This window comes from Armigeres subalbatus, chromosome 2 (assembly GCF_024139115.2).
Source record: "Armigeres subalbatus isolate Guangzhou_Male chromosome 2, GZ_Asu_2, whole genome shotgun sequence".
NCBI classification, from domain to species: Eukaryota; Metazoa; Arthropoda; class Insecta; order Diptera; family Culicidae; genus Armigeres; species Armigeres subalbatus.
This window is the reverse complement of record NC_085140.1, coordinates 317,097,058-317,121,281: the sequence shown is the minus strand read 5'-3', so window position 1 is coordinate 317,121,281 and position 24,224 is coordinate 317,097,058. Positions and strand designations below refer to the sequence as shown.

Here is a 24,224-nt window from a genome sequence, read left to right as displayed (position 1 = left end):
CCATCTTCAAAAATGTAACGTTTTTCAAAAATATGTTTCACTGGTCAAAACGCCCCAGTGTAGACAGGCAGGACGATATGCCCTTACCAACTGGACATAAGCGCGGCGAGCTTGCAGCAGTTGCTTCCAAATCACATGGAAATTGTGCTTAAATGGACTTTTGTTTGTTTTTCAATGTCAAGCACATAAGGATTTGTAACCTTTTAATTAATCTGTAATATTTTTATATGACTACTCAGAGGCAATGCATTTGCGACTTCCTGGACTACCAAATAACACAAAGTTTGCATAAATTGCGTTGGAAAGTAAAAAGTAATCAAGGATTTGCCTTAGAGGGGGTATATTATACCGTCTTACCCTATTTCATACATGCCATGCAAAACACAGCTGGTTCGGCCGGAAAGTGATACATTTATCATATAATATATTGAATCAATTTGTATTCCACACAATTGTGGTAGCTTCTCCCGCTACCACTGATAATGATTCCTGACTAACCATTACCCGTTAGATAGCATTCCCAAGAGATTAGATCTGTCATAACCAGGTCGTACAAGGTAATCTACATAGGATATTTGTTCCATTATTCCAATAATAAAAGCATGTTATGCCGTGCGGTAAGACGCGCGGCTATAAAGCAAGACCATGCTGAGGGTGGTTGGGTTCGATTCCCGATGCCAGAAATTGTCTCGACCTCCCTGGACATAAAAGTATCATCGTGTTAGCCTCATGATATACGAATGCAAAAAATGGTAACTTGGCTTAGAAACCTCGCAGTATTCAAGAAGCAGCAACCCTATTATCTACATCTTTTTTTTTTGTGCTTTGAGAATATTTTTTATTTATGTCTACCAATGATACTGTCGTATTTTTCTTCAAATTAAATGAGCCTGCTCTGAAAGGGTTAACCTGTAATATTAATCAAGGAAATGAAAACAATAACAGCATAGAAATGTCATCTTCAAGTATCATTCAATTGATCATTGAACGCCTATTGAATAGTAATTAGAAGGTTCGTCGCTTGCTCATTCAAGAATTTTTTCTACCCCATCTGTCGAATTGGTTTCAATGTTTCGCTGTTTGCAGCAACCACATGCTGTTTTGAAACGGGAGCCACATTTCCAGGCATAAATTAAGCTTTGATATGAGCAAAAAAGCATATCTTCTAGCTCCTACCAATCAAAATGGAATACCTGTTAAGGATACTTGCTGGCTGCAGCAATGTATCCGAAGAAAGGGAAGCGCCACTCACTCCACACAGGATCGAAAGCTTGCGACAACACTCGTTGTGTTGTGTTGGACGACCTTCCGGCGGCAGTACTGTTGTTCAATGAGGGAACTCGTATGTGCACAAACTCGTATCACTTTAATTTATTTATAATTATTTAATGATACGATATCAATTAATTAAATGGAAATTAATGGTTTAATTTTCATAATTGTATGTTTTACGATGATGAATTTTTAATGTTGGTTCTTGGTCTGTGCTGTATGAGTTCCTTATCAACTTACATCGAAGCGGATGCTTTTCAGCGCAGAAGCGCAAGGAAGTTATGGGTGAAAACGATCCAGCCGATTAAGCGCTCCTGCCCAGTCATCCCCCGGACTGCTCCCCATATCGGGTTGGTTGGAGGCTCAATTCCGTAGCATCTTTTTGCGCTTTGTGCTGTGTCTTTACAACCGGCTGAATTGAATGTTACAAGGTGTCGAGACAGTCGGCCAATGTTCGGAGTCAACGAGGAGCAAAACCAGAGATGAGACGCCATGATCAGGCTCAATTGCTTTAGCGCAGTGGTTCTCAACTAGCGAATACTAGCGTTTTCATACAGTTCTGTATCTATGAGATTCTTGTAGAATCTGTATAAACATTGGCATATGAAAATGTGGTATCTGTATAAAAGGTTCACATTTGTGTCACGCGCCTGCCTATGCCAAAAATTGTATGCAAAAGTATATGAATTATTGGGGATATCTCGTCTAAGATCTTGAAAATCGCCATCGTAATTATTCTAGGTTTATTCCTTCGTGTTCCACAAGGAGTTGTAAGATTCGCAATATCGCAATTCAACGGATTTAATATTTGAGACCATATTCAATGATTCTATTTAGACATCATTTTCACTTCTTGAAATAACCAAATAATGTAAATATTATCCAACATGATATGAAGAGCAAAAAATATGTAAGCAAATCAATCATTTTTTCATTTCTTTCGATGTTTGTAAATATTAAAGTATCATCTGTTCTTTTGTTAGGAGACCCAGTGATCTATGTATAGTATTGTTTATCAAACGAGTCATCTTGACGAATTAAATTGATGTCTGCATTTGAGTGTGTACATTTTTTTTATTCACGCTATTGTATTAAAAGAAAAACAGTTTCAAACTAAATAAAACAGTTCTATATACATTTTTACACTGACCTACCATAATAAGTTAGTGCATCAAATAGAAGGATATTTGAGTTTTCGAAATGTCACTTTGATCCGTCAAAATGGGGTACGTCAAAAACACGTTGCACTCACTGATTTTTTTTTATTGAATTGTTAAAAATTTTAAAAAATAAAAAAGTATATTTTTTCACAACTGTGCAGGAAAACTTTGCTGTTGATCAACATTGCGGTAAAAGGTCTCATGCGGAGAGCCTGGATACGATTTTCAACAGATCCAGTCAATTTATTTGTTTCGCGAGTGATATGGACATTGTTGGCCGAAAATTGCAAAGGTGGCAGAACTGTACACTCGCCTGAAACGTGAAGCATCAATGGTGATGCACCGAAGACAAAGTACATGCTAGTGGGCGGAACCGATCACGATATGACCCGCCTGGGAAGCGTTGTCCGATAAACGGGGATACTTTCGAGTTGGTCAATGAATTCGTCTACCTTGGATAACTACCTTACTAGCGGCTGAGAATCATCTTAGTCGTGAGATACGAAGGCGCGGGACTACTACGGGCTCCAGAAGAAACTGCGGTCAAAAAAGATTCACACCTGCACCAAATGTACATAACGCTCATACCGGTAGTCCTCTACGGACATGAAACTTGGACAATGCTCGGGAAGGATTTGCAAGCGCTTGGAGTATTCAAGAGACGAGTGCTAAGGACCGTCTTTGGCGGTGTGTGGCAGCGAAGGATGAATTACGAACTCGTCCAGCTCTCGCCGTAGATCCAAAAGGTAGTTAACGCCAGAAGGGTACGATGGGCAGGGCATGTTGCAAATATGCCGGATGGCAACCCTGCAAATATGGTGCTCACCTCTGATACGGCAGGTATAAGAAGTCGTGGAGCGCCGTGAGTGAGGCGGGTTGTCCAGGTACAGAATGACTTGATGGCAACCCTGCAAATATGGTGCTCACCTCTGATACGGCAGGTATAAGAAGTCGTGGAGCGCCGTGAGTGAGGCGGGTTGTCCAGGTACAGAATGACTTGACCAGCGTGGGGCGCAATCGAGGATGGAGAGATGTGGCCTCGAACCGTGTATTGTGGCGTCAAATTGATGATTCAGTGTTATTCGTTTAGATACTAGTTAAATAAATGAAATGAATAAATAAACAAGATAATTTGTTTAAAACTCTTAACCAATGTCAAAGATATTCCAAATGAAAAGAATATCAAACATCCAAATCGCTCTAGCAGTCCATAAATTGGTAACCATTGGTTTGTGAATTCGTGCTGGTCTGAACAGTAAGGTGTTCCTTTTTTTCCTCTCCTGAAAAGTGTTTCCATCCCGCTGAAACCCAGACTGACGATGACCATCTGCAGCATGGGGTAGCCGAATGGTGACAAACGGAGGTATACGCCAAGAGCAGAGTAAATAAATTATGATTTTTTTTTTGCTTGCTTTAATGAAACATCGGCGGAGTGGAGTTTAATTGCTGCGAGGGGTAATTATCTGATTAGGAACCCGTTTTCCGCGCCAACCGGTCGACGTGTTACCGGTGGTGTTTGTCCCAAACGGCTCGGGTGATCCACGAGTATAAACAAGCGACTTTACATGAAATTAAACGTCTTGATCAATTGCGACATGTTTATTCATAATTGAGCTTGAATTTATGGAACGTTGGGTTTCGAGAATTGCTGAATCTTAGGCGAATCGGTTTACTTTAGGATGATTTCGTAAAGCACGTTTGCCGTAATGGATGTTTTGAATAATGACAATCAAATTCTTCCCTTAGAGGAAACTGGGGTAATATGCACCCCGGGGCAAAACCACACTTTAGTACATTTTTTAGAACATTTTCAGTCGTTTTTCCAGAGAATTTACTACTAGATACAGTCCCTTCCCGATTTTGGCAACACGACCGGATTTTAATGTTGCCAAAATGGGGATGTTGCCAAAAACGGGAAAAAAATTTCATACAAAATTTCAATTTTTTTTGTTTGCATGATTGAAGCTAAATACTTAGAATATGTACTACAAAGTATGTGGAGTGTGTTTAAATGATGCACGTGAATTACAATTGACATTTTTGCGATATTATTCATAACTCGAAGATTGTAGTTCAAACAAAATTGAAACAAACTCAATAATGGTAATCAATCGATAATGTAACTAATTAGCTAATTTAATACAAATTTAATAATAAATAATATTTGAAATGATCAATAGCGTCGGCCACGTCCTTACAAAAATGTGTGGTGATAAAAAACGTTTCTTTTGTAGTCCATTGAAGTGCGGTCTTCAATCTGACATAGCTCATATAAATTTTGGTCGACACCAAAAATGCTTGTTTTTATCATAATTCGCTATAAAAATCAAGAAGCAATCCAACGGATATAAGATGACTAAATGTGCTACAAATTTTGAATTCTTATATAATGGATTTTGATGGAGGCAAACTTTCTTGTGGTCGGTGTGATTAAGAGTAAAGTTCTGTGCACAATTTTCGCTGACATTATGGAAAAAATAACGCCAGGCATAAGACGTTCCATTGTTTTAAAAAATGGTTACGGAAATCTGCATTCTGCACATTGGTCAAGCGTATCCAATGTAGTGTGAGTATGGGTTAACTACACTCCAAATCCTTTTGCACTAGTCGGTCTCTTAGCACTCAACCCAGGCATATTTCAGACGGCAATGATTGATCCATGAGCACAATGTGCACCTCGCACTACGAGTAACAAGTGGAAGCTGGAAGACCATTTGCGGCATGGCACCTCTGACACTCGACAGCAGTCAACCTACGGACAAACTGGTGCTTGCTGCTCCAGTTCTCCATGCACTACTTTCATTATTATAACTTAGAAAAGATAGAAGAATCCTACATCAGACTGAAGAAAGAAGCAAAGCAGATCGTGACAACACGTTGAAGACGAAGTAGGCTCAAGAGAAGACTACGGCCATTCACCATGAGCTTGTATCAATAGCGACAAAATCAAGGTGGTTGAAGAATTCGTGTACTTGGGCTCACTTGACCTCCGATAACGATACCATCAGACAAATTCGGAGCGTACGTACTTTGGACTCCAAAAACACTCCGATCGAATAGAGTTCGCCGCCGTACTAAACCGGTGGCGGTAGTCCTCCTTGGACACGAGATCTGGACAATGCTTGTGGAGGACCAACGCGTTCTCTACAACGATCCGACAGGCACAAGAAGGCGAGGTGTGCAACGAACAAGGTGGATCGACCAGGTGGAAGACGATTTACGGGCCCTCCGTAGACTGCGTGACTGGTGACGTACAGCAGTGGACGGAGACGACTGTTATGTACCGCAGAGGCCACTCCGGCCTTAGGCTGAATAAATAATAATAAAACCACAAGTGACGCATCACTCGCCTATCGGAGCAGCTAGAATTGACCTTTCCCGTAAAAAAAAATATTCGCTCAATCGATTCTTTGGCCTACCCAAAGAACCCATATTTTTTTAAGCCTCTAACTATTTTTAAAATCGAAAACAAAACCGAAAAAGTGCTGCACGTGTGAACCGGCCTGATAAATCCACCCGATGTTCGTTCAAAATCAGGCCAATCTTTTAAAAAACGGCACTTTTTTGATTTTTTTCGATTTTAAAAATACTTAGAGGCTTCAATAAATATGGGTTCTTTGGGAAAGTTGAGCTTAAATAAGCCAAAGAATCGACTAAGACAATAAAACGGGGTACATTTTTTGACGGAAAAGGTCAATTATACCAGCGATCTCATGGGAACTTCACAGGAGTTCTGATACTTTGCCATCACAAACAGAACACTAGAGAGCAGGCATTGAAAGTGTGAGTGAGCATTGTGAGCATTGATCTATTGCAATTGTAGCATCCATAGCCAATGAGTAAACTGCCTCGCTCAGATGGATGCCAAACAACGAGTAGGAGCGATCGTTTCTGTTATAAACAATGAGCAATGCCGCCTAACAAGTCAAGCCATGGTGAAGTATCCCCGCGGCAGAGCATCGAAACTTGGCTTAGATTAACCCGATTTTTTCTCATGATCTGATTTTTTTCAATGCCTGCTCGAGAGCCTTACGGTAACATGTTACCAAACTCTTACCATTACTGTTGAACTGTTGGCAAACATGCTGGAATCAAAAGCCTCGTTGATTAATTGACACATCAGGAAACTGGAAAAGCCAACAGTGTTCTGATATTAATCGTTGAACAAATTTGCGTCAATTTTAAACAATAAGTCTCTTTAAAATAAAATTGTTGTTTATTAATGATAAAATGACAGTTTCTCGACTGATACCAGAAAAGAGGCGCATAATGAGCAAAACGACTTGAAGCTATATAGCGCATTTGGATAATCGAATGTGCTAATCACTAGCAATTAAACCTACTGGGGCTTGCTTGCTCCTGGATCACTCATGCAGTATCGGTTGCATTGTGATGTAAACAGCGAACTTCGCTTAATAGGTGTTGTACTATGTACAACGGTGTGAGTCAGCTTGTCGACGACAAAATCAGTTAGGATGCCAAATATACGACATTCTACGGTGGGCTGGTTAGATTAGGGTAGTGTGAATAGGGACATGGAAAACGTGAATAAAAAGAGCAGAAAAGTTTCAATAGAAATTGTTTGCAATGAGCGGTGATACAAGTGGTGGTTTATTATTTCAGCAAAAGTGCCCACTATTCGTACAGAGCCCATAATACGCATGTAAACCTTAATGACATTCACTTTTGGTTTTGTTTATGCTATTACGTATTGATAAAAAGGTTTTAGCTCTAAAAAGTAATAAAAAATATATTTTCAAGGTTGTTGCCAAAATCGGGAAGAAAATGTTGAAAAAAACGGGTGTTGCCAAAATCGGGGGTAGACAAAAACGGGTGTTGCCAAAATCGGGATGGGCCTGTATTTGCTTACTAGGTCGTTTTTTCAGGGGTGCTTATTATCCCAGTTACCCCTACATTATTTCGTCTGAATATTAATATGAAACGTGATTTGTATCAAAACCAGTGAGGAAAGTGTAACTTTTTAGTTCAAAAGGCAATCCGATTTTATATGAGACGACCAACTTTCCTTTTGGACAACAATTTGATCTTCGCTTGAATTCGGATAAGCAAAATTTTTAAATCAAATATCCTTCTTACATTATTATGAATTACTTAGGAGTTCCTAAAGTATTCCTATTGAATTATCAATAAACACTCGAGATTGGCATCAGTTTCGTATTTCAAACTATATTTTATTTCATAGTGGTTTAAGATTAGTGTTCGAGAACATTCTCTACACTATTATTCGTTTCAAATTACCATCAATTTCTAAATCACTTCCATGTGTAAACTTTATTTCATTGCATAAATAATGACAACAATCTCGAGGAATCTAAAAAAAACTATGGATAACTTTTCTCAAGGTGGAGACGGAATATTCATTTGCTCTGTATATGAAAGCAAACGATGCATTCCAGTTTAGTCAATGATGATATTGTAACTATTATCTAAATAATGACAGACACGAATGCACCCTTCCGGTGTGAAGTGTACCAAATAAATAATAATAATAAAAATAATCATCACATCTAACTTATTTCATGTCACAAAAATCGAAAGTGAAACAAGCAAAAATCAATTGACCCACAATTGCGTGCTAATTCGTATCTTGTCACGACTTTTAGTTGGTGCATGTTGGTTCACATATAAAAAATGCTTTAAATGTATTCTAATCTGAGTAGAAGAAGTTGGATTAACTTTCAGAAATTTCAAATTGTTATGAAATTTCCAAAAAGAATCCACGTGTTTTGGAGGGACTCGAACCATAGGCGTGATAACACATACAAAACAAGACGACTTAAAGGTCCCGTTGGCGGAAAAGCCACCAGAATCCGAGTACCAACCTCCACCGCGGTTAGCTCTTTTTTGCAAATTGAATATATTTCGGATGCTTGATTTGTCCAACCATCACATGTGCTTTACTGTTGTATATCTTATATGTTGTATATCAGCACTCGTAATATTTATTCGTACGTACAACTCATGCTGAAAAAATCATCTTTTTGCAACTAGTTGCACAAACTACTACTTGGTGAAAAATCATAGTATGCCGTCACGGCATACAAAAAACAAGGCAGACTCAGCACTTGCGTAAACATTCAGTTTAAATATAAACATGTGTCGTCCAAGGATGCTAACCATCATTCAGTAATTTGCGTTCGATCATTTAGTAGTTTGTCAATAACACATTCCAGAAACTGAATTTCAAAATATGTTGTATGGTGGACTTCTAGTGCGAAGGTTTTTCTACAACTCTGCCTAATGGTTCGTTGTTTGAATTCCACTAATAACGGAGTTATAGCTATAGTTTCAGTAACTTAGACTAAATGATAAGTGATGATTCCGATCATTTAGTTTAAGTTACTGCAACTAGCGCTCTAACCCCGTTATTAGTTGAATTCTAATAACGAACCATTAGACAAAGTAGTAGAAAAACCTTCGCACTAGAAGTCCACCATACAACATATTTTAAAATTCAGTTTCTGGAATGTGTTATTGACAAACTACTAAATGATCGAACGCAAATTACTGAATGATCGTTAACATCCTTGGTGTCGTCACTACTATCTTCTAACAAGCTGAACCGAGACGATGCTCTACGGTCTCAGCATGCTTACTTTTGTACTCTAACATGTGGTGATAAAATATGCGTCACTCTTGAAGTGTCATTTTTCTTACGAGCCTACCTTGATGTCTGTATACCATGGTATGCCGTTAACATATTCAGCGTTGTCACTTTACATTTTTACAAGAAAAATGGAGATCTCTAAAAGGATCCAAGTACCTGACGTTGGGTTGGTTAACAGCATCTTCAACAGGATAAGACCGCCTATTTATAATAAGAAGTGTGTGTATTTACTTCAAGCGCTTTTTTCTAATCTGCGAAAAGAGAAAATGAGTGTCGCAGAAAGCTGCAAAAGTTTTGAAAATTATTGACTGAAAAATACGATGCCGAAAATGTACAAACTCAGCATCCGTGGGATAAAATACCAAATGAATAACAAAACAAAAGGAAGTGCTTAGATAAATCGAGCAAAAGATAGGAACACAAACTTAAACTTGTTTTCGACATTAGTAACCAATCTTGTCAAACGGGCAGCTGCATGCGACGTTTTTCGTAAGCAGTATATAGTGAAGTCTTGGATAATAACCTTAGATTTATAGAAACAAAAAATCCCGTTCTTGATCCAAATATACTGAAATCTAAAATTCCAAACGTCGCCATTTAAGTCGAATCAATTATGAAACTTAGATTTATTCTACGTGTAATGTTTACAGTTAATCCGATGGAATATGATGTAAATCAGATAATGACGAGAAAGTTGAAGAAGAGTAGCGCGACAAATTTGGGCAGCCACGACTCAAGAAGAAAAAATCATTTCCTTTGTGCGATGGAACAATGCCAGTTCTAGACATAACAATGGAGACCGATTGTGCAGCCGCAGCTCTCTTAACAACTAGTGTGATAGCGAAAATTTCTCAACATCTATTTTTTTGAAGAAAATAAGGAGCAAGTTATTGATTAAATTTTAAACTCTTACAGGGCCGCAATGTCCTACGGAAGAATAACTTTGTTCCGGCGATGCCTTAGTGGTAGACATTGACACTAAGCAATTATTACCTACTGGAACAACTCATCATAACAGTGTCTGGACATGGAAACGAACAACTTCTTGGAATTCCAACCACTTCCAGGGAAGGATATTGCGGATGGTGTATTTGACGAACTAATAGAATATTACAGCCGATATAAGCAATGGCTTATGACACAACTGCATCAAACTCAGAAGAACATAATGGTGCAGTAGTACTCCTAAAGAAATGCTTAATTGCAATTTACTCCATTTCCCATGCCGGCACGAAATCCTCGAACTCATTCTGGAGTCTGCATTCAAAAAAGCATTGGATGAAAAATCAACTAATACTTGACCTCCGTATTTGGTTAAAAGGTTCCAGAAATCCTGGAGAAGTATGGATAATCCTGTATTTAAAGCAGCCGACAGTTTTTGACGTAAACTACGTCTAAGGGGAAGACTCGGATACAGGGTGACAAATGAAAATTTCCAAATTCGAGACCGTCACGAAATCATGTAAGATTTCAAACGTTAATAGCTCCTTTATCTTTCAATGGATTTTCGAGATTTTATTATCAATCGAATCGAAAACTCTCCAGCAATACTGTTCGGAGGATGGCTTTCTCAGTCTGAAGTATCAAAACGATGGTTTAGTTACTTGCCCGACGTTTCGGCCGATGGGTTGTGGCCTTTTTCAAGGGTCGCTAAAACATGTAATTACATTTAACATATAACATGAATACATATAACATAAAACATAAATGTTGAACTCACTATAGTCTATCGTCTATCGTAAATTATTGTTAACCACGTTCGATCAGTGGTAGATAGGGTGCTTTTCATGCTTGCCTGAATATTGAGTTAATTTGTGATTACAATTTGAAATGTGTGGTAAATTATGTAACTTACTATTTGTACGACCCTTGAAAAAGGCCACAACCCATCGGCCGAAACGTCGGGCAAGTAACTAAACCATCGTTTTGATACTTCAGACTGAGAAAGCCATCCTCCGAACAGTACATCCCATCCAGTCGAAAAACACCCTTTCTCCAGCAATTTTTTAAGCCCATTGAAACTCTTGATTACCAACGTGAAAATATTGATAATATCAATTCTTTACCAACCCAGTAAAATTTCAGAGTTTCGTTACGACCGCCGTATAGTGCCGTTGGTTCTTGCGCTCTACTTTTGTGCGGTGATTCGCACAAAAAGTACAACAATAGAACCAGAGCAAAGACCGCGGTCGGAGCAAAAAAGTAGTGTTTATGAAAAAGTGCTACAGATGCTGGACATGTTGATATAAGCAAGAGGTGATCATTAAAATTGATTATCAACTCAAGACAAAATTTTCAAAACGACTTATCTGCTTTTGTAAACAGAGATTCAAACGACGATTTGACGGAGATAGCTCTCCCACGCAAACCAACACCATCAATAGGTAGCGGAAACCTTCACCTACCTATTGGTACTTTTGGTTTGCGTGGGAGAGCTTGCAGATTCGCCGAATCGTTGTTTGAATCTTTGTTTACAAAAGCAGATAAGTCGTTTTGAAAATTTTGTCTTGAAACAAGGTTATCTTACTGTTTAGGCAGCATCCCTTTAAAATATAAATAACACTTCAAAAGTCACACAACAGTCGGAGAAAGGAAAGGCATCATCACCACTGCGGAATAATAAATTTGGGGTTTTTAAATGAAAATTTTAAATTGTCATATCCAACCATTTTCATATATTGAGTTACGCTAATTTTGTTCGAAACACAAATGAATTGGTGTGCGATCGAACATGATTTGCGGAAAAACTACACATTACACGCGGCAAAACGTTTACCAAAACGAACCTCGCTACCTCCCGACCCCATATATCCAACATCCCAATGGTTACTCGTGGAAGTGCAGATGACTCGTCGGCCTCTATTAATGCGAGTATCACGTCAACATATTCCTACCCATTCCGTAACTGATCTGCACTTGGGCACGGCAGGCGCCGGTATTACTTAAATTTGGGTCATCAGGTTTCACACATTGAAGGTGATATTAGACCCAAATATCATCTGTTGTTTCTCTTTGTAATTTCATCTGGCCTGGCAGAAACAGAGTAATAACCGTGACAGTCAATCATGCTCATAAGAGTGGTTCAAATTTTGACCTTTCGCCTTAAACGGTGGTATCAGTTGTCTTTATGGAACTTCCCTGTTTTTTAGCAGATTTGGTTGTAATTTGACTTAGCACGCGCGATTTGAAGTTTGAGAATTACTATGAAAACAGTAACTTTTTTGGAAACCGTTTTGCAATGTTGCTCATTGCAAGAAAAATTATTAAGGAAATACTAAATCGTGGGAAATTCAATTGAGCACGTAAAAGAATAGCATATCAATAATGAGCATTTTTGTTTTCTTTATAACTTTGCTCACGAAAGTTCGATCGGTTCGCAACGACAACCGTCTTACAGATTAGGAAATATTCTTCGAAGTCTTCGAGTTGATTATATTTAGGGGAAAATCCTCCAGTGCCAGACACATAAGCCATTTGACAAAAAAAAACTCTAACTATCCGGATTATGTTTCCGTTTATACCTTATACATAAAATATGGCCATTGATGATTCATACAAGCTATATTTAATCATTTGAACGCGTTTTACGACGATGAATTTTGGAGAAAGATTTCACAGTTCAGAAAAATTTCTCCTAGTACCGGACACTATTGCATCAAATAATATTGTTCAAATGTGACTGTTACATGAGTAAAGACATCATTCAGAATAATCATATTTTTTACGTGCTTCAAGCTGTAAATATTAAAAATTGTTAGTAGAGCTTATTCTCTTCAGTTAAATTTTTACATCCTAATCCAAATTCTCACCTTTTTGAATGTCCTCTTCAATTTTTGTTTCTGCTAACTTCTGTGGCTTTCTCAGCAAGAAGAAATAATTTAATTGAAGTAAGTGCAACAAAACAGGTGTAAAAATGGCTATGAAAAATCTCAATGTCCGAACACCACAATCACATGGTACATCTAACAAATCATCATCATTATTTAAAATATGGCTAATATGCATTAGATTGATTTTAATATTGTTGGTTCAAACCTTCTAAAATAACGCGAAACATCAAAATTCAATTTCAGATTTTGTACAAAGCTTACCACATGAAGATCTGATATCCCATGCCGTTAAAAGCCTTTTCAATAGCTTCCTTTTGTACTTGATATGCTGTAGGAGGGAGCTCTGCAAGTATCGTTTTAAGAAGTGTCCGGTATTGGGAGGTGTCCTGCGCTGGGGGATCTCCCCCTAAATATTTAATGAGTTGCCTCGCGAAGCGATCATTCACATACGGGGTGATTTCCATACAAACTTCAAACTGCTCGTACTCAGTTAAAGCACAACCAATTCAGTTGAAAATTTAGGAGGTTCATCAAAACAGCAAATGTTATCGTTCAAGCATATGGGAGCGAAAAAGTCAAAATTTCAATCACTCTAAGCTCTAAGCAAATTAATTATTATCTTATGATCTGTTTTACGTAGTTTACGTCGGGCGGTCGTATCTTGTATATAACCTTTCTGATTTTTCATCAGAAAATGATGAGATCCTGTTTTACGAGAAAGCTGCTCGTCTTCTAGATATCATATATTTACGCGCAGATTATAGAGAATTACTGTTGCTTGCCCTCTTGGGAGTTGATACCAAGATATGAAGATTAAAATAAAGCTTCCCGGTAAGCTACTAACTTGTTTTCAATACCCTTAAATTCTAATATAGTTCTATTATGTTATTGTAGGAGCAATGCATCGTACCCGGTGTATGGCTAGATCAATTTATCGTTTAAAGATTTATCTGTAGAGAGGGCTATTCACACTACAATTAAAAGACATAAGGGTTAGGAGAGAATGCGCCAGTTTATTATTGAAAAATATTCACATGTCTGGTATTCGGCTCATTTTGCATAAATCGCCCTTAGGAATGACTTTATGAAGTTGAATTCAATAGAAAAAAAAACAGATTAATTCCACCAAGCGGTGATGATGCCTTTCTCGATTCAATCGTTTAGTTTCGCCTTAGTCGCTTAGTGTGGCATATCACAAATAATTGCCTACCTTATGGCTTTTGCAAACGCTTTATAGTGGATCAACCAACCATCCTTATATGAATCGCAACACTATTTTCTTCATAACTGCCTCAGCTTTGTTTGATGATCTTTGTGCTACTCAGACTTTGCTTCTGAAAGACTCATTCTAGCCTACAGTAAATTGTACAGGTATTTTAGAAAGCGACTTTCCTGATGCTTTGAGTGATCCGTTGTGTAATTAATGATTTTGAATTCCGTAGTGAGTTGCAGTTTTGTTCAGACCGTTTAGACACACTTGTTCTTTCGGGAGTAAATACATCAATCCGTGATGTGTACGACATTTTCTGCGAAATATAAGGAGATGTTCCCATGGTGTGCCGCTGTTACGCAGGACAACAAATCGGCTAAATGCGTGTGGTGCAATAAAACTTTTAAAATCGACACTATGGGGAAAGTGGCCTTTACAAGTCACGAAAAGGCAAAAGGCACCAGTTAGAAGAAAAAACTCGGCGAACGAACCTTACAGTGGGTTTGTTTGCTGCCACTTCTGGGAGTAAATCACAAGCAAACGGTAAGCGTCTAAATACAGCTAGTGATTATCTATTGATCGTAGTGATAATATACTTATTCCGCCTATGCTCATATTTATTTCAGATCATGCTAAAAACGCCCCGGCTGATCCTTTGAAAATCGGTAAAAGACAATTGAAGATTTAAAAAAAATGTTGTAATATGTATATTGATTCCCACATACTCATGAACCTTCTAAATATTTATTTCAGACAACCCGGCAAACACCTTGGCAGCAAATATTCCTTCTTATTCCAGCAATATTGCTACGCAGAGTAGCGGCAATGCTGCAAGTGGAACAGGTTTGATGAGCAAATATCTTTTAAGTGACTGTCGGAATGCAAACTGTCATGGCGCACAAATCAAATCGAGGTGCCGGAGAAGATGTCAGTTTGTTTCCCTTGATGTTTCCGGATAGCGAAATAGCTTCGAAGCTTGAGCTGGGACGGACAAAGATAGGATATTTGATTACCAATGGTTTGGCTCTATATTTTTCTGAGAATAACTCAATATGATAAAGAAAACTGTGGGGTCTGCCTAGGATGTGGTGGGGTTCGACAGTGGGCTCTGTTGAACTTCTATAAAAAGCTGCATGTGTCCCCAAGCAGGCCCTATCAAAGCGACCGTGTGCCGCTCAAAGCGCACTAGCCTAGTCCTGGTGTTGGGTGGGACTTTAAACAAATTTGACCCGACTGATCGAGCGTCTGTCCACCAAGGAGGTGCGGCTCCAACAGCGTCTGTTCTGGCATCCAGCGGCTGAGTATGAAATGCTATTCCCCGGAAGCTATACCTAAGATGGCAGCCCCATCCCGGTGGATAGGGAACCTTGGGCCAACAACCTACTGTTCCTGAAACATCAATTTGTTCGAGAATCCGATAATGAAAGAATACGGACTGATTTTACGGCGACGACTCTTAGCGCGAAACAACGGACACGAATAGGAACATGGAACGTTTTAACCCTAGCCCAGCAGGGTAAATTGGCACAACTTGCCAATGAGGCACGCCGCATGAAGCTTGAGATCCTGGGACTGGAGTGAAGTCCGTTGGCCAAACTTTGGAGAACACAGAACGCCGTCGGGACAAGTTCTGCTATACTCTGGTTTACGAGGTGAACACGCTCCCCGGCATCGCGGAGTTGGCTTCCTACTAAGCGCTCAGGCACACTCTGCGCTCATGAAGTGGGAACCTATAAGTGAAAGGATAATCGTTGCCAGATTTAGAACACGGGTCCGAAACCTTACTATAATCCAATGTTATGCGCCAACCGATGCTGCCGATCTGCAAGACAAAGAGAACTTCTACAGTCAACTCAATGCCGTCGTGGATAGAATTCCGAAGGGTGATATCAAGATCTGTTTGGGCGACTTCAATGCGAAGATCGGATCCGACAACTCGAACCATGAGCGCATTATGGGACGCCATGGTCTCGGAGAAATGAGCGAAAACGGAGAGCTGTTCGCAGAATTTTGTGGTAATAACGACATGGTGATCGGGGGTTCGCTCTTCCCTCATCGACCGGTTCACAAGGTCACGTGGGTCTCCCGTGACGGCTTTACAGAAAATCAAATCGACCACATCTGCATCAGCCGAAAATGGAAACGGAGCCTTCTTGATGTACGGAATAAACGTAGTGCCGATATCGCGTCTGATCATCACCTCCTCATCGGCGAAATACGCCTGCGCATTGCACGGATTCGTCGGCAGGAGGAAAGAGTTGGACGACGATTCAACACACGCCGACTGGAAGATGCCACTGTGAAACGGTCCTTCGTTGAAGAACTGGAGACGCGTGCTGCAGATATTCCGGAAGGTGGCAGCGTGGAAGACCAATGGACCGCCATCAAGAATGCCTTCATCGCCACCAGCGAGAACAATCTGGGCGAACTACGCACCCAGAGAAAACAATGGATCACCGATGAGACCTGGAGGAAAATAGAGGAGCGAAGAGAAGCCAAAGCCGCGATAGAGCGATCGAAAACCAGAGGAGCCAAAGTCTTAGCCCGTCAACGATACACGGCTCTTGAGAAGGAAGTAAAACGCTCATGTCGACGGGACAAGCGAGCGTGGGCAGACTCTCTGGCCGACGAAGGAGAGAGAGCCGCCGCAACCGGGGACATTCGCCTCCTCTACGATATCTCACGACGCTTAAGCGGGGCGAAGATGAATGCAACGATGCCTGTGAAAGATGCGAATGGTCAGTTATTAACCGATCAAACTGACTAGCTGAAACGCTGGTTCGAGCACTTCGAACAACTTTCTAAAGTGCCAACCAGGCTATCACCACCTCGGCATGATCTGCCTAGGATCCGACGTATAACACGTGTCAATACCGAAGCTCCATCACTGCTAGAGATTCAAACAGCCATCCAAAGCATGAAATCGAATAAAGCCCCAGGGGTCGACCGCATATCAGCCGAGATGCTCAAAGCTGACCCCATGACATCCGCTCAACTACTGCATCGTTTATTTCGTAATATCTGGGACACCGCAACTTTCCCGGTCGACTGGATGCAAGGTATCTTAGTGAAGGTGCCCAAAAGGGTGACCTGACTGTATGCGATAACTGGCGAGGCATTATGTTGCTGTGTACCGTTCTCAAAGTTCTGTGCAAAATTATCCTAGCCCGGATTCAGGAGAAGATCGATGCGACTCTCCGGCGGCAGCAAGCCGGATTCCGTGCCGGAAGATCATGTGGACCATATTGTCACGCTCCGCATCATTTTGGAGCAGGTCAACGAATTCCAAGAGTCCCTTTACTTGGTATTCATTGACTACGAAAAGCTTTCGACCGTCTCAATCACGAGAATATGTGGGCGCCCTGAGACGCAAGGGGTTCCTGAGAAAATCATCGGCCTCATCGAAGCACAGTACGAGGCCTTTTCGTGCAGAGTGCTGCACAATGGTCCTGTCCGACCCTATCCGGGTCGTAGCTGGTGTGAGGCAAGGATGTATTCTATCACTGTTACTGTTCCTCATCGTAATCGATGAGATTCTGGTAGATGCGATTGACCGTGAACCAAACCGCGGGCTGTTATGGCAGCCTATAACCATGGAGCACCTAAACGACTTCGAATTGGCGGATGACGTTGCTCTACTCGCGCAACGGCGCTCTGATATGCAGAGTAAGCTCAACGACCTTGCCGATCGCTCCTCCTCGGCAGGTTTAGTCATCAACGTCAACAAAACCAAATCGTTGGATGTAAACACGGTGACTCCTTCCAGTTTCACAGTAGCCGGGCAACCAGTGGAGAATGTTGAAAGCTTTCAATATCTTGGTAGCCAAATGGCGTCGGACGGCGGTACCAAGATCGACATAGGCGCACGGATCAAGAAAGCAAGGGCTGCCTTTGCGAGTTTAAGAAATATCTGGAAAAACAGGCAGATAAGTGAACGCACCAAAATACGAATTTTCAACTCTAACGTGAAATCTGTGCTGTTATACGCTAGCGAAACATGGTGTGTATCAGTGGAGAACACTCAACGGCTGCAGGTGTTCATTAACAGATGCCTGCGGTATATAATTCGGGCCTGGTGGCCTCACAACTGGATCTCAAACAACGAGCTCCATCGTCGTTGTCACCAGAGGCCGATAACAACAGAAATTCGGGATCGGAAGTGGGGCTGGGTCGGCCACACTCTACGTAGGGGCGGAAGCGAAATCTGTAAGCAAGCATTAGACTGGAACCCAGCGGGACATCGCAGCAGAGGCAGACCCAGAGGCTCATGGCGGAGAAGCCTCAATAAAGAAATAAAAGAAGTCGACCGAAATCTAACCTGGCAACAGGTTAAAGCGATAGCCGGGCATCGCTCAGGATGGAGATCTTTCAAGTCGGCCCTTTGCACCACCGGAGGTGTACAGGATCCATAAGTAAAAAAGTAAGTTAAAGAAAACTTCTGAATTTGTACTTGGTTTCGACGAAACCCTCAATAAAGTTGCCCAACGTCAGCATACGGTTTTGGAACCAAGAGACTCAGAGTGTCACGAGCAGGTATTTGGGATCTGTGTTCTTGACATCGACGCGAGTGCAAGATCTTTTGAAAGGATTGAAAGATTGTTTTTCGTCCAACCCCCGCTTGATCGAAAAAGTAATCCAAATTTCCATGGATGAGCCAAACGTGAACCTAGCTTTACAAGAAAACTTCAACAAAGAAATGAAGGAGCAGCGAGGTCCGAATTTCAGCATACTGAATACAGGGAGCTGCGACTTACGCGTCACACACAATGCTTTTTTGAATGGGATGAAAAAACCTGAGTGGCAAGTCGACAATTTTTTGATTTCGCTCTATAATTTGTTTAAGAACATGCCTTTGCGGCGTTTTTTTAAGGCAGAATTTACGGCGGTTACCGGGTCAACCGTGTTCCCGCTCAAGTTTTGTTCAGTAAGATGGGTGGAGAACCAAACGGTTGCAAACAGAGCAATGGAATTATTTCCGGCTTCGAAACCCTATGTACGGGCTGTAAAAACACAAAGCGAGAAAAAGGTCAAAGAATCGAAAGACGAAATCGAAAGTGTTCGAGACAGTTGTAGAGGCCATTGCTGATCCATTCTTTTAGGCCAAGCATAAGTTTTTCATCGCTGCAGCTGGAAGTTATGAGCCATTTCTCAAGAGTTTCCAGTCTGAAGCTCCGATGACCCCTTTTCTGTACGATGACCTTACAAAGCTTCTCAGAATCACGATGAACAGAGCCATAAAACCGGAAGCGATGAAGGGCAGATCTAATGCGCTTATTGAAATATCTCTTGACGATGATAACTTCCTGTCAGCTGCGAAAGTTGATATCGGATTTAGCACAAAAGCTGCATTAAAGTCACTTGAAAATAAGAGCAAGGGAAAAATTCCAGAACAGAGATTTGTGCAATTTCGGAATGACTGTAGAGTATTTTTAAAGGGTTCATCGATAAAACAATCGAGCGTTCTCCACTCAGTTATCCTTTGATATGTCATGCCTCAATCCGTTGTGTTTGAAGCAATCGCCTGTATGCGAAAAGCGCCTGGACCTCTGCCTTGAACATCTAGTTGCGAAAAATCACCTTTCAGGTACTGTAGCAGACAAAGTGAAGTAGGATTTTTTTAGATTCTCGAAGCTTTCAACGACAAAGGCTGCAGCTGCGAGTTATCGAAGACATGATACGCGATTGGATAAGATTTGAATGGAAACGATTGAAAGCTACCCTGTGGAATTGCCGAACATTCCGCTCTTCGTCAAAAAGCTTCTTATTCTCAGTCATGGTAACGCCACAATAATAGAAATGCTACGCTAGAAATGCCTACACAAGAGGAAAGAAGGAAAGGCAACAAGCGGAGAAAACAGAAATTGAGAGAGAAACGCTAAGAAAACGGGATACAACACGACTAATGAAAGAGCTTGAGGCAAAACAAGCACGATTGTTAGCAGATGCTGAGAAAAAAGCCACTCTTATCGATGAAGGGCTGAAGAATTTGATTCGCTCGTAAGCTAATCTTGAATAGGTCAAAAAAATAAGTTGAAATAAATTCTTTACCACATAATATTTTATTTTTTTTTTTTTTTATATTTTTAACAAGGATATCACAACCGAGAATTTGAAATAAAAATCGGGAGAAAATCTGGAAATTGAAGTTTGATTTGTGCTGGCCACCCTGACGCACAACTGTCATTACAGTAAGCCTGTCATCCTCGAACAAATCAAGCCTACCTAACTTGGAGAAGGCGGGCCATCCCGCTTGGACGTTGTACGATTTGAAAATCTTGTAGGATATTGGTTTATCTACACTAGGGTAAATGATGTATCTTGGACAAGCACAGGACATTCATTAGAAAATATATCGAGATTGAATAGTATAAAACAATTGAAAATCACTAGGTTCATCCAAATACATAACCTATGATTAGTCTTGTGTCTCCATTGCCCAATTTTTGAGTAAATTACATTTACTAGGTGTAAACTGTGATATACTGCGAACTGAAATATTTTCTTTTTGGACATCAAATATATAATTTCGACATGAAAAATGCATATATTTTGGACAGAGTCATTTTCTCTTAATTTAAAAATGGTCACCTACAGATCTCAATGGTATGACTTACCTACACGTATCCACATTCATTCAAATGCATTTATTTGCTTAACTAACATTGATTAAACCAGAAATTAACATTGTTTCGCAATCTTATCGATATCATTGAAAACAGCCTGAAAGTTGGCAATTAATGGTTCGTCCATGTATTGTACATGGAGTGACCAATAAATGTCTAATGCATAAAAACATAACTTCATTTTGATCACTCCTTTTTCATCCGTCTCAAGTTCATGTTAAGTGATTGGAATATGTTAGTATCTCAATTATAATTAAACTTTGGCCGCAGGACCTCAAGATTGCCGTTTGAACCAATTTAAACGTGTTTCAGGTGCATGTTACGATGATTCCTAAAATGCATGTTCTCTGCATACTGGCGTCCAGCAGGCACTTTGGTAGAAAGCTTTACATTTTAGATAATTTTAAAGATAAATAATAGTTGATTTTTGAATTCTCATCAGGAGCCGCTAGAGTTGAGGTAAAAGTATGCAATGATCATACTTTCGATAAAAATTTTCCTACACATTATCTAAAATTGATCGAAGAAGTTCAGGCTTGTCAAAAATATATACATGTCCAAAATATATTATTGACCCTATTGCTGACTAACTTAAATCTTATGGGATTGTTTATTCACTTTTGCTTCATACTATGTACAAATTGTCGGTTATACTTGAACCGAGTTTTTATCTGCTGAACCCTCGATTGTCTGCTCGGTTCAACAAAGAGTAGCCGAAAGTTTGATGCAGATGTTTTATCAAATTATTTGATGCAGGTTCTCCAAATTTGTTTTGGGTTTCAGATCAATTGGTCTACCAGGTCAACTATCCCTGGTATGTAAAACTAGAAGAAATGCAATCAAAACAACGGTCAACAAAATAAAAATATGCTACGAAAGCTAGTTGACAGATTAATATGAACAGTTATCAAATGATCATAATATCAACCGGGTTGGCATGATCATCTTTGAAGGCACGCTCGCTCAGTGCTTACCTACACATCACTATCACACTAACCCATTCATTAAATATCGCTTAATTCAGCGGAAAATTTGCATTAAATTAGCATAAACGAATCCGGTGCGCTTCACACTTGCCCACCCGCGTGCGGCCATATCGAATCTTATACCGTCGCACCATCGCTTCCATCTGAAAGGTGGTGTGGTGTTGTAGTTGTCGCTAGCTATCAAGACCCCCTTGAGCAATCATGCAAACTTGCGCAGTGCTGTTGCACCAAGTCGTCTGTCCGTTTCGGTAAGGAACTCTTCTGGTGGGTTTCCAGCGTGCTCAACTTCAGCTGGGCATAATTCAATTATACAGTCTCGCAAGCATGGAACCAGCAGCAGGCGCAGGGCAACAAGTCGTTATGAATGAAATCTTCATTAAGTGGAAATCTACTCCGGTGCTGTTGCTGTGTCCACCTCACAGGCCGCCTATCGTAAATTGTAGCTACGTGACAAAGTTGGGTCTTGTTTGCTCTAGTTTTTTTTTCTTTCTTGAAACTGTTGCCGTTTTAGCTCGCACCATCAGAGAGCATGGTTGGGTCATGGTAGCATGTTTTCGTTTGTTGAAGGAGAGCGATATGAACATGCGGATAAGTTTTCCATGACTGAATTTGCATGTGGTCTGCTTGTCAGTTTGGTACACGAGATTAAATTAAATTCGACTTTAATGACACTTGTTGATGTTGTCTTAAACGATGGCAACTATTACGATAAGTAGCAGCTTGAAGATTATTACGTATACTTCTGGGAACAATGTGAAAAATGTTAATTTTTTAAAACTAGGCTGCATTGCTACAACACTATGGCAAACTCTATGTAGATTACGAAATTTATCACTTTATGAAGTGTAATGTCATTTTTATTCTGCCCACTGAAAAAAATAGGTGAGAAGTGAACTTTGACTTCAAACTACTCTAAAGCACTCTTGCATTTGGCGTCAGTATCATATAATCAAAAATACTAAGAAAGATCTTGTCGTTATGACCATCTGCCCCTTGGAGTTCTCAATATCTTGTGCCAATAGTTATTGTTCTAAATTTATGTCAATTCTCAATTTCTGCTGAATGTTTGAATTCGAAACCCTAATTAACCCAATTTTCTCCATTTCACCTCACAGCACCCATCATGTCCACCTCATCTTTCGCTTTCCCATGGATTCGTAACAGAATTAGCTACAACGGTACACACAACTTGCCATACTCACCTTTACTTAGTTACCGCCTGACGACATCGTTGACATTGCCGGTCACCTCCAACGGAAGCCGACAACAGCAAACATTCCAAAGCCGACATAGCCATCATCTACAACAACTATCGTGACCACAGCATCATCCCGGGTGCCTCGGAACATAAAAAACAGAAGCCTCCAGCCTTCCGCGTGTTTGTCGCGGATCTTCGCCAGAAAGCATCGCGACCAACATCAATCATCCGATAATTAATTGACACAGTTTTACCTCGGGTAATTTATGATCCCCCTTTGAGCACCCCGTGGACAACGGTTGTGACAACAACGGCGCGTGAATCGCGAGTGGCGCGCTCATATCACGCACAAACATATCCCAACATCGGCAACCACAAACCACTGTGCAGAAGCAAACCAAGAGGAAAATGCTAAAGGATCTCATTGCGGCCGAAACGGTGACACCTGAAAAATGTGCCGGATGTGGGATATCCATAAGAGATCGGTAAGTGGTGATGGCATTTTTTTCACTTTGTTGTTTTTTTGTTTCTTCTGTCTCGGCCGAGTTTTTGGGCTTCTGCATGGTACCCTTCGGTCGGTTGGATCGGTGACCATTTTCGCTCCTGCGAAATAGGGTAATTAGTAATGCGTTGTACGTGCTCGATCTTGTAGCAGATAAAAGACAGAAATATATCAAGTCACTTATTGAAGAAGGCCTTGATTCGAATCGATTTTTTTTACAGGGAATATCAATTTACAGTACGGTGGTTTAGTAGAATAAATAAATCGAGTCAGCCGAAATTTGCTATAATTTGATTCACAATTCAGATAATTTCGCATTCATTTTCATAACACGAGCACCCGTATGTTGAAAAAAGTTCAACAGAACAAAAATCTCTCATATTGAAACAAACAAAATGATATCAACATGATGCTCCCGGGACCTCGGGATAGCTTTCTCGAGTTCCATTCATTTCATTTATTCAGACTAAGGCCGAAGTGGCCTGTGCGGTATATAAGAGCCTTCTCCATTCGGCTCGGTTCATGGCTACACGTCGCCAACCACGGAGGGTCCGCAAGTCATCTTCCACCTGATCGATCCACCTTGCCCGCTACGCACCTCGCCTTCTTGTGCCCGTCGGATCGTTGTCGAGAACCATTTTCACCGGGTTACTGTCCGACATTCTGGCTACGTGCCCGGCCCACCACAGTCGTCCGATTTTCGCAGTGTGAATGATGACTGGTTCTCGCAACGGATGTTGCATCTCATATGATTCATTCCCCTCCTCCACGTACCGTCCGCCATCTGCACCACACCATATAGAGCACGCAGCACT

At 40.5% G+C, this 24,224-nt stretch overlaps 1 protein-coding gene across 1 annotated transcript in view; it reads left to right on the top strand.

The window, feature by feature from the left end:
* LOC134216778 (LIM/homeobox protein Lhx9-like) overlaps positions 1-24,224 on the top strand; it is a 156,505-nt gene that overhangs the window by 19,846 nt on the left and 112,435 nt on the right. Inside the window, exon 2 of the mRNA XM_062695583.1 lies at positions 22,825-23,392. Within this exon, the coding sequence (XP_062551567.1) occupies positions 23,316-23,392 (77 nt within the window). The 5' untranslated portion in view covers positions 22,825-23,315. The remainder of the gene's footprint in view (positions 1-22,824; positions 23,393-24,224) is intronic.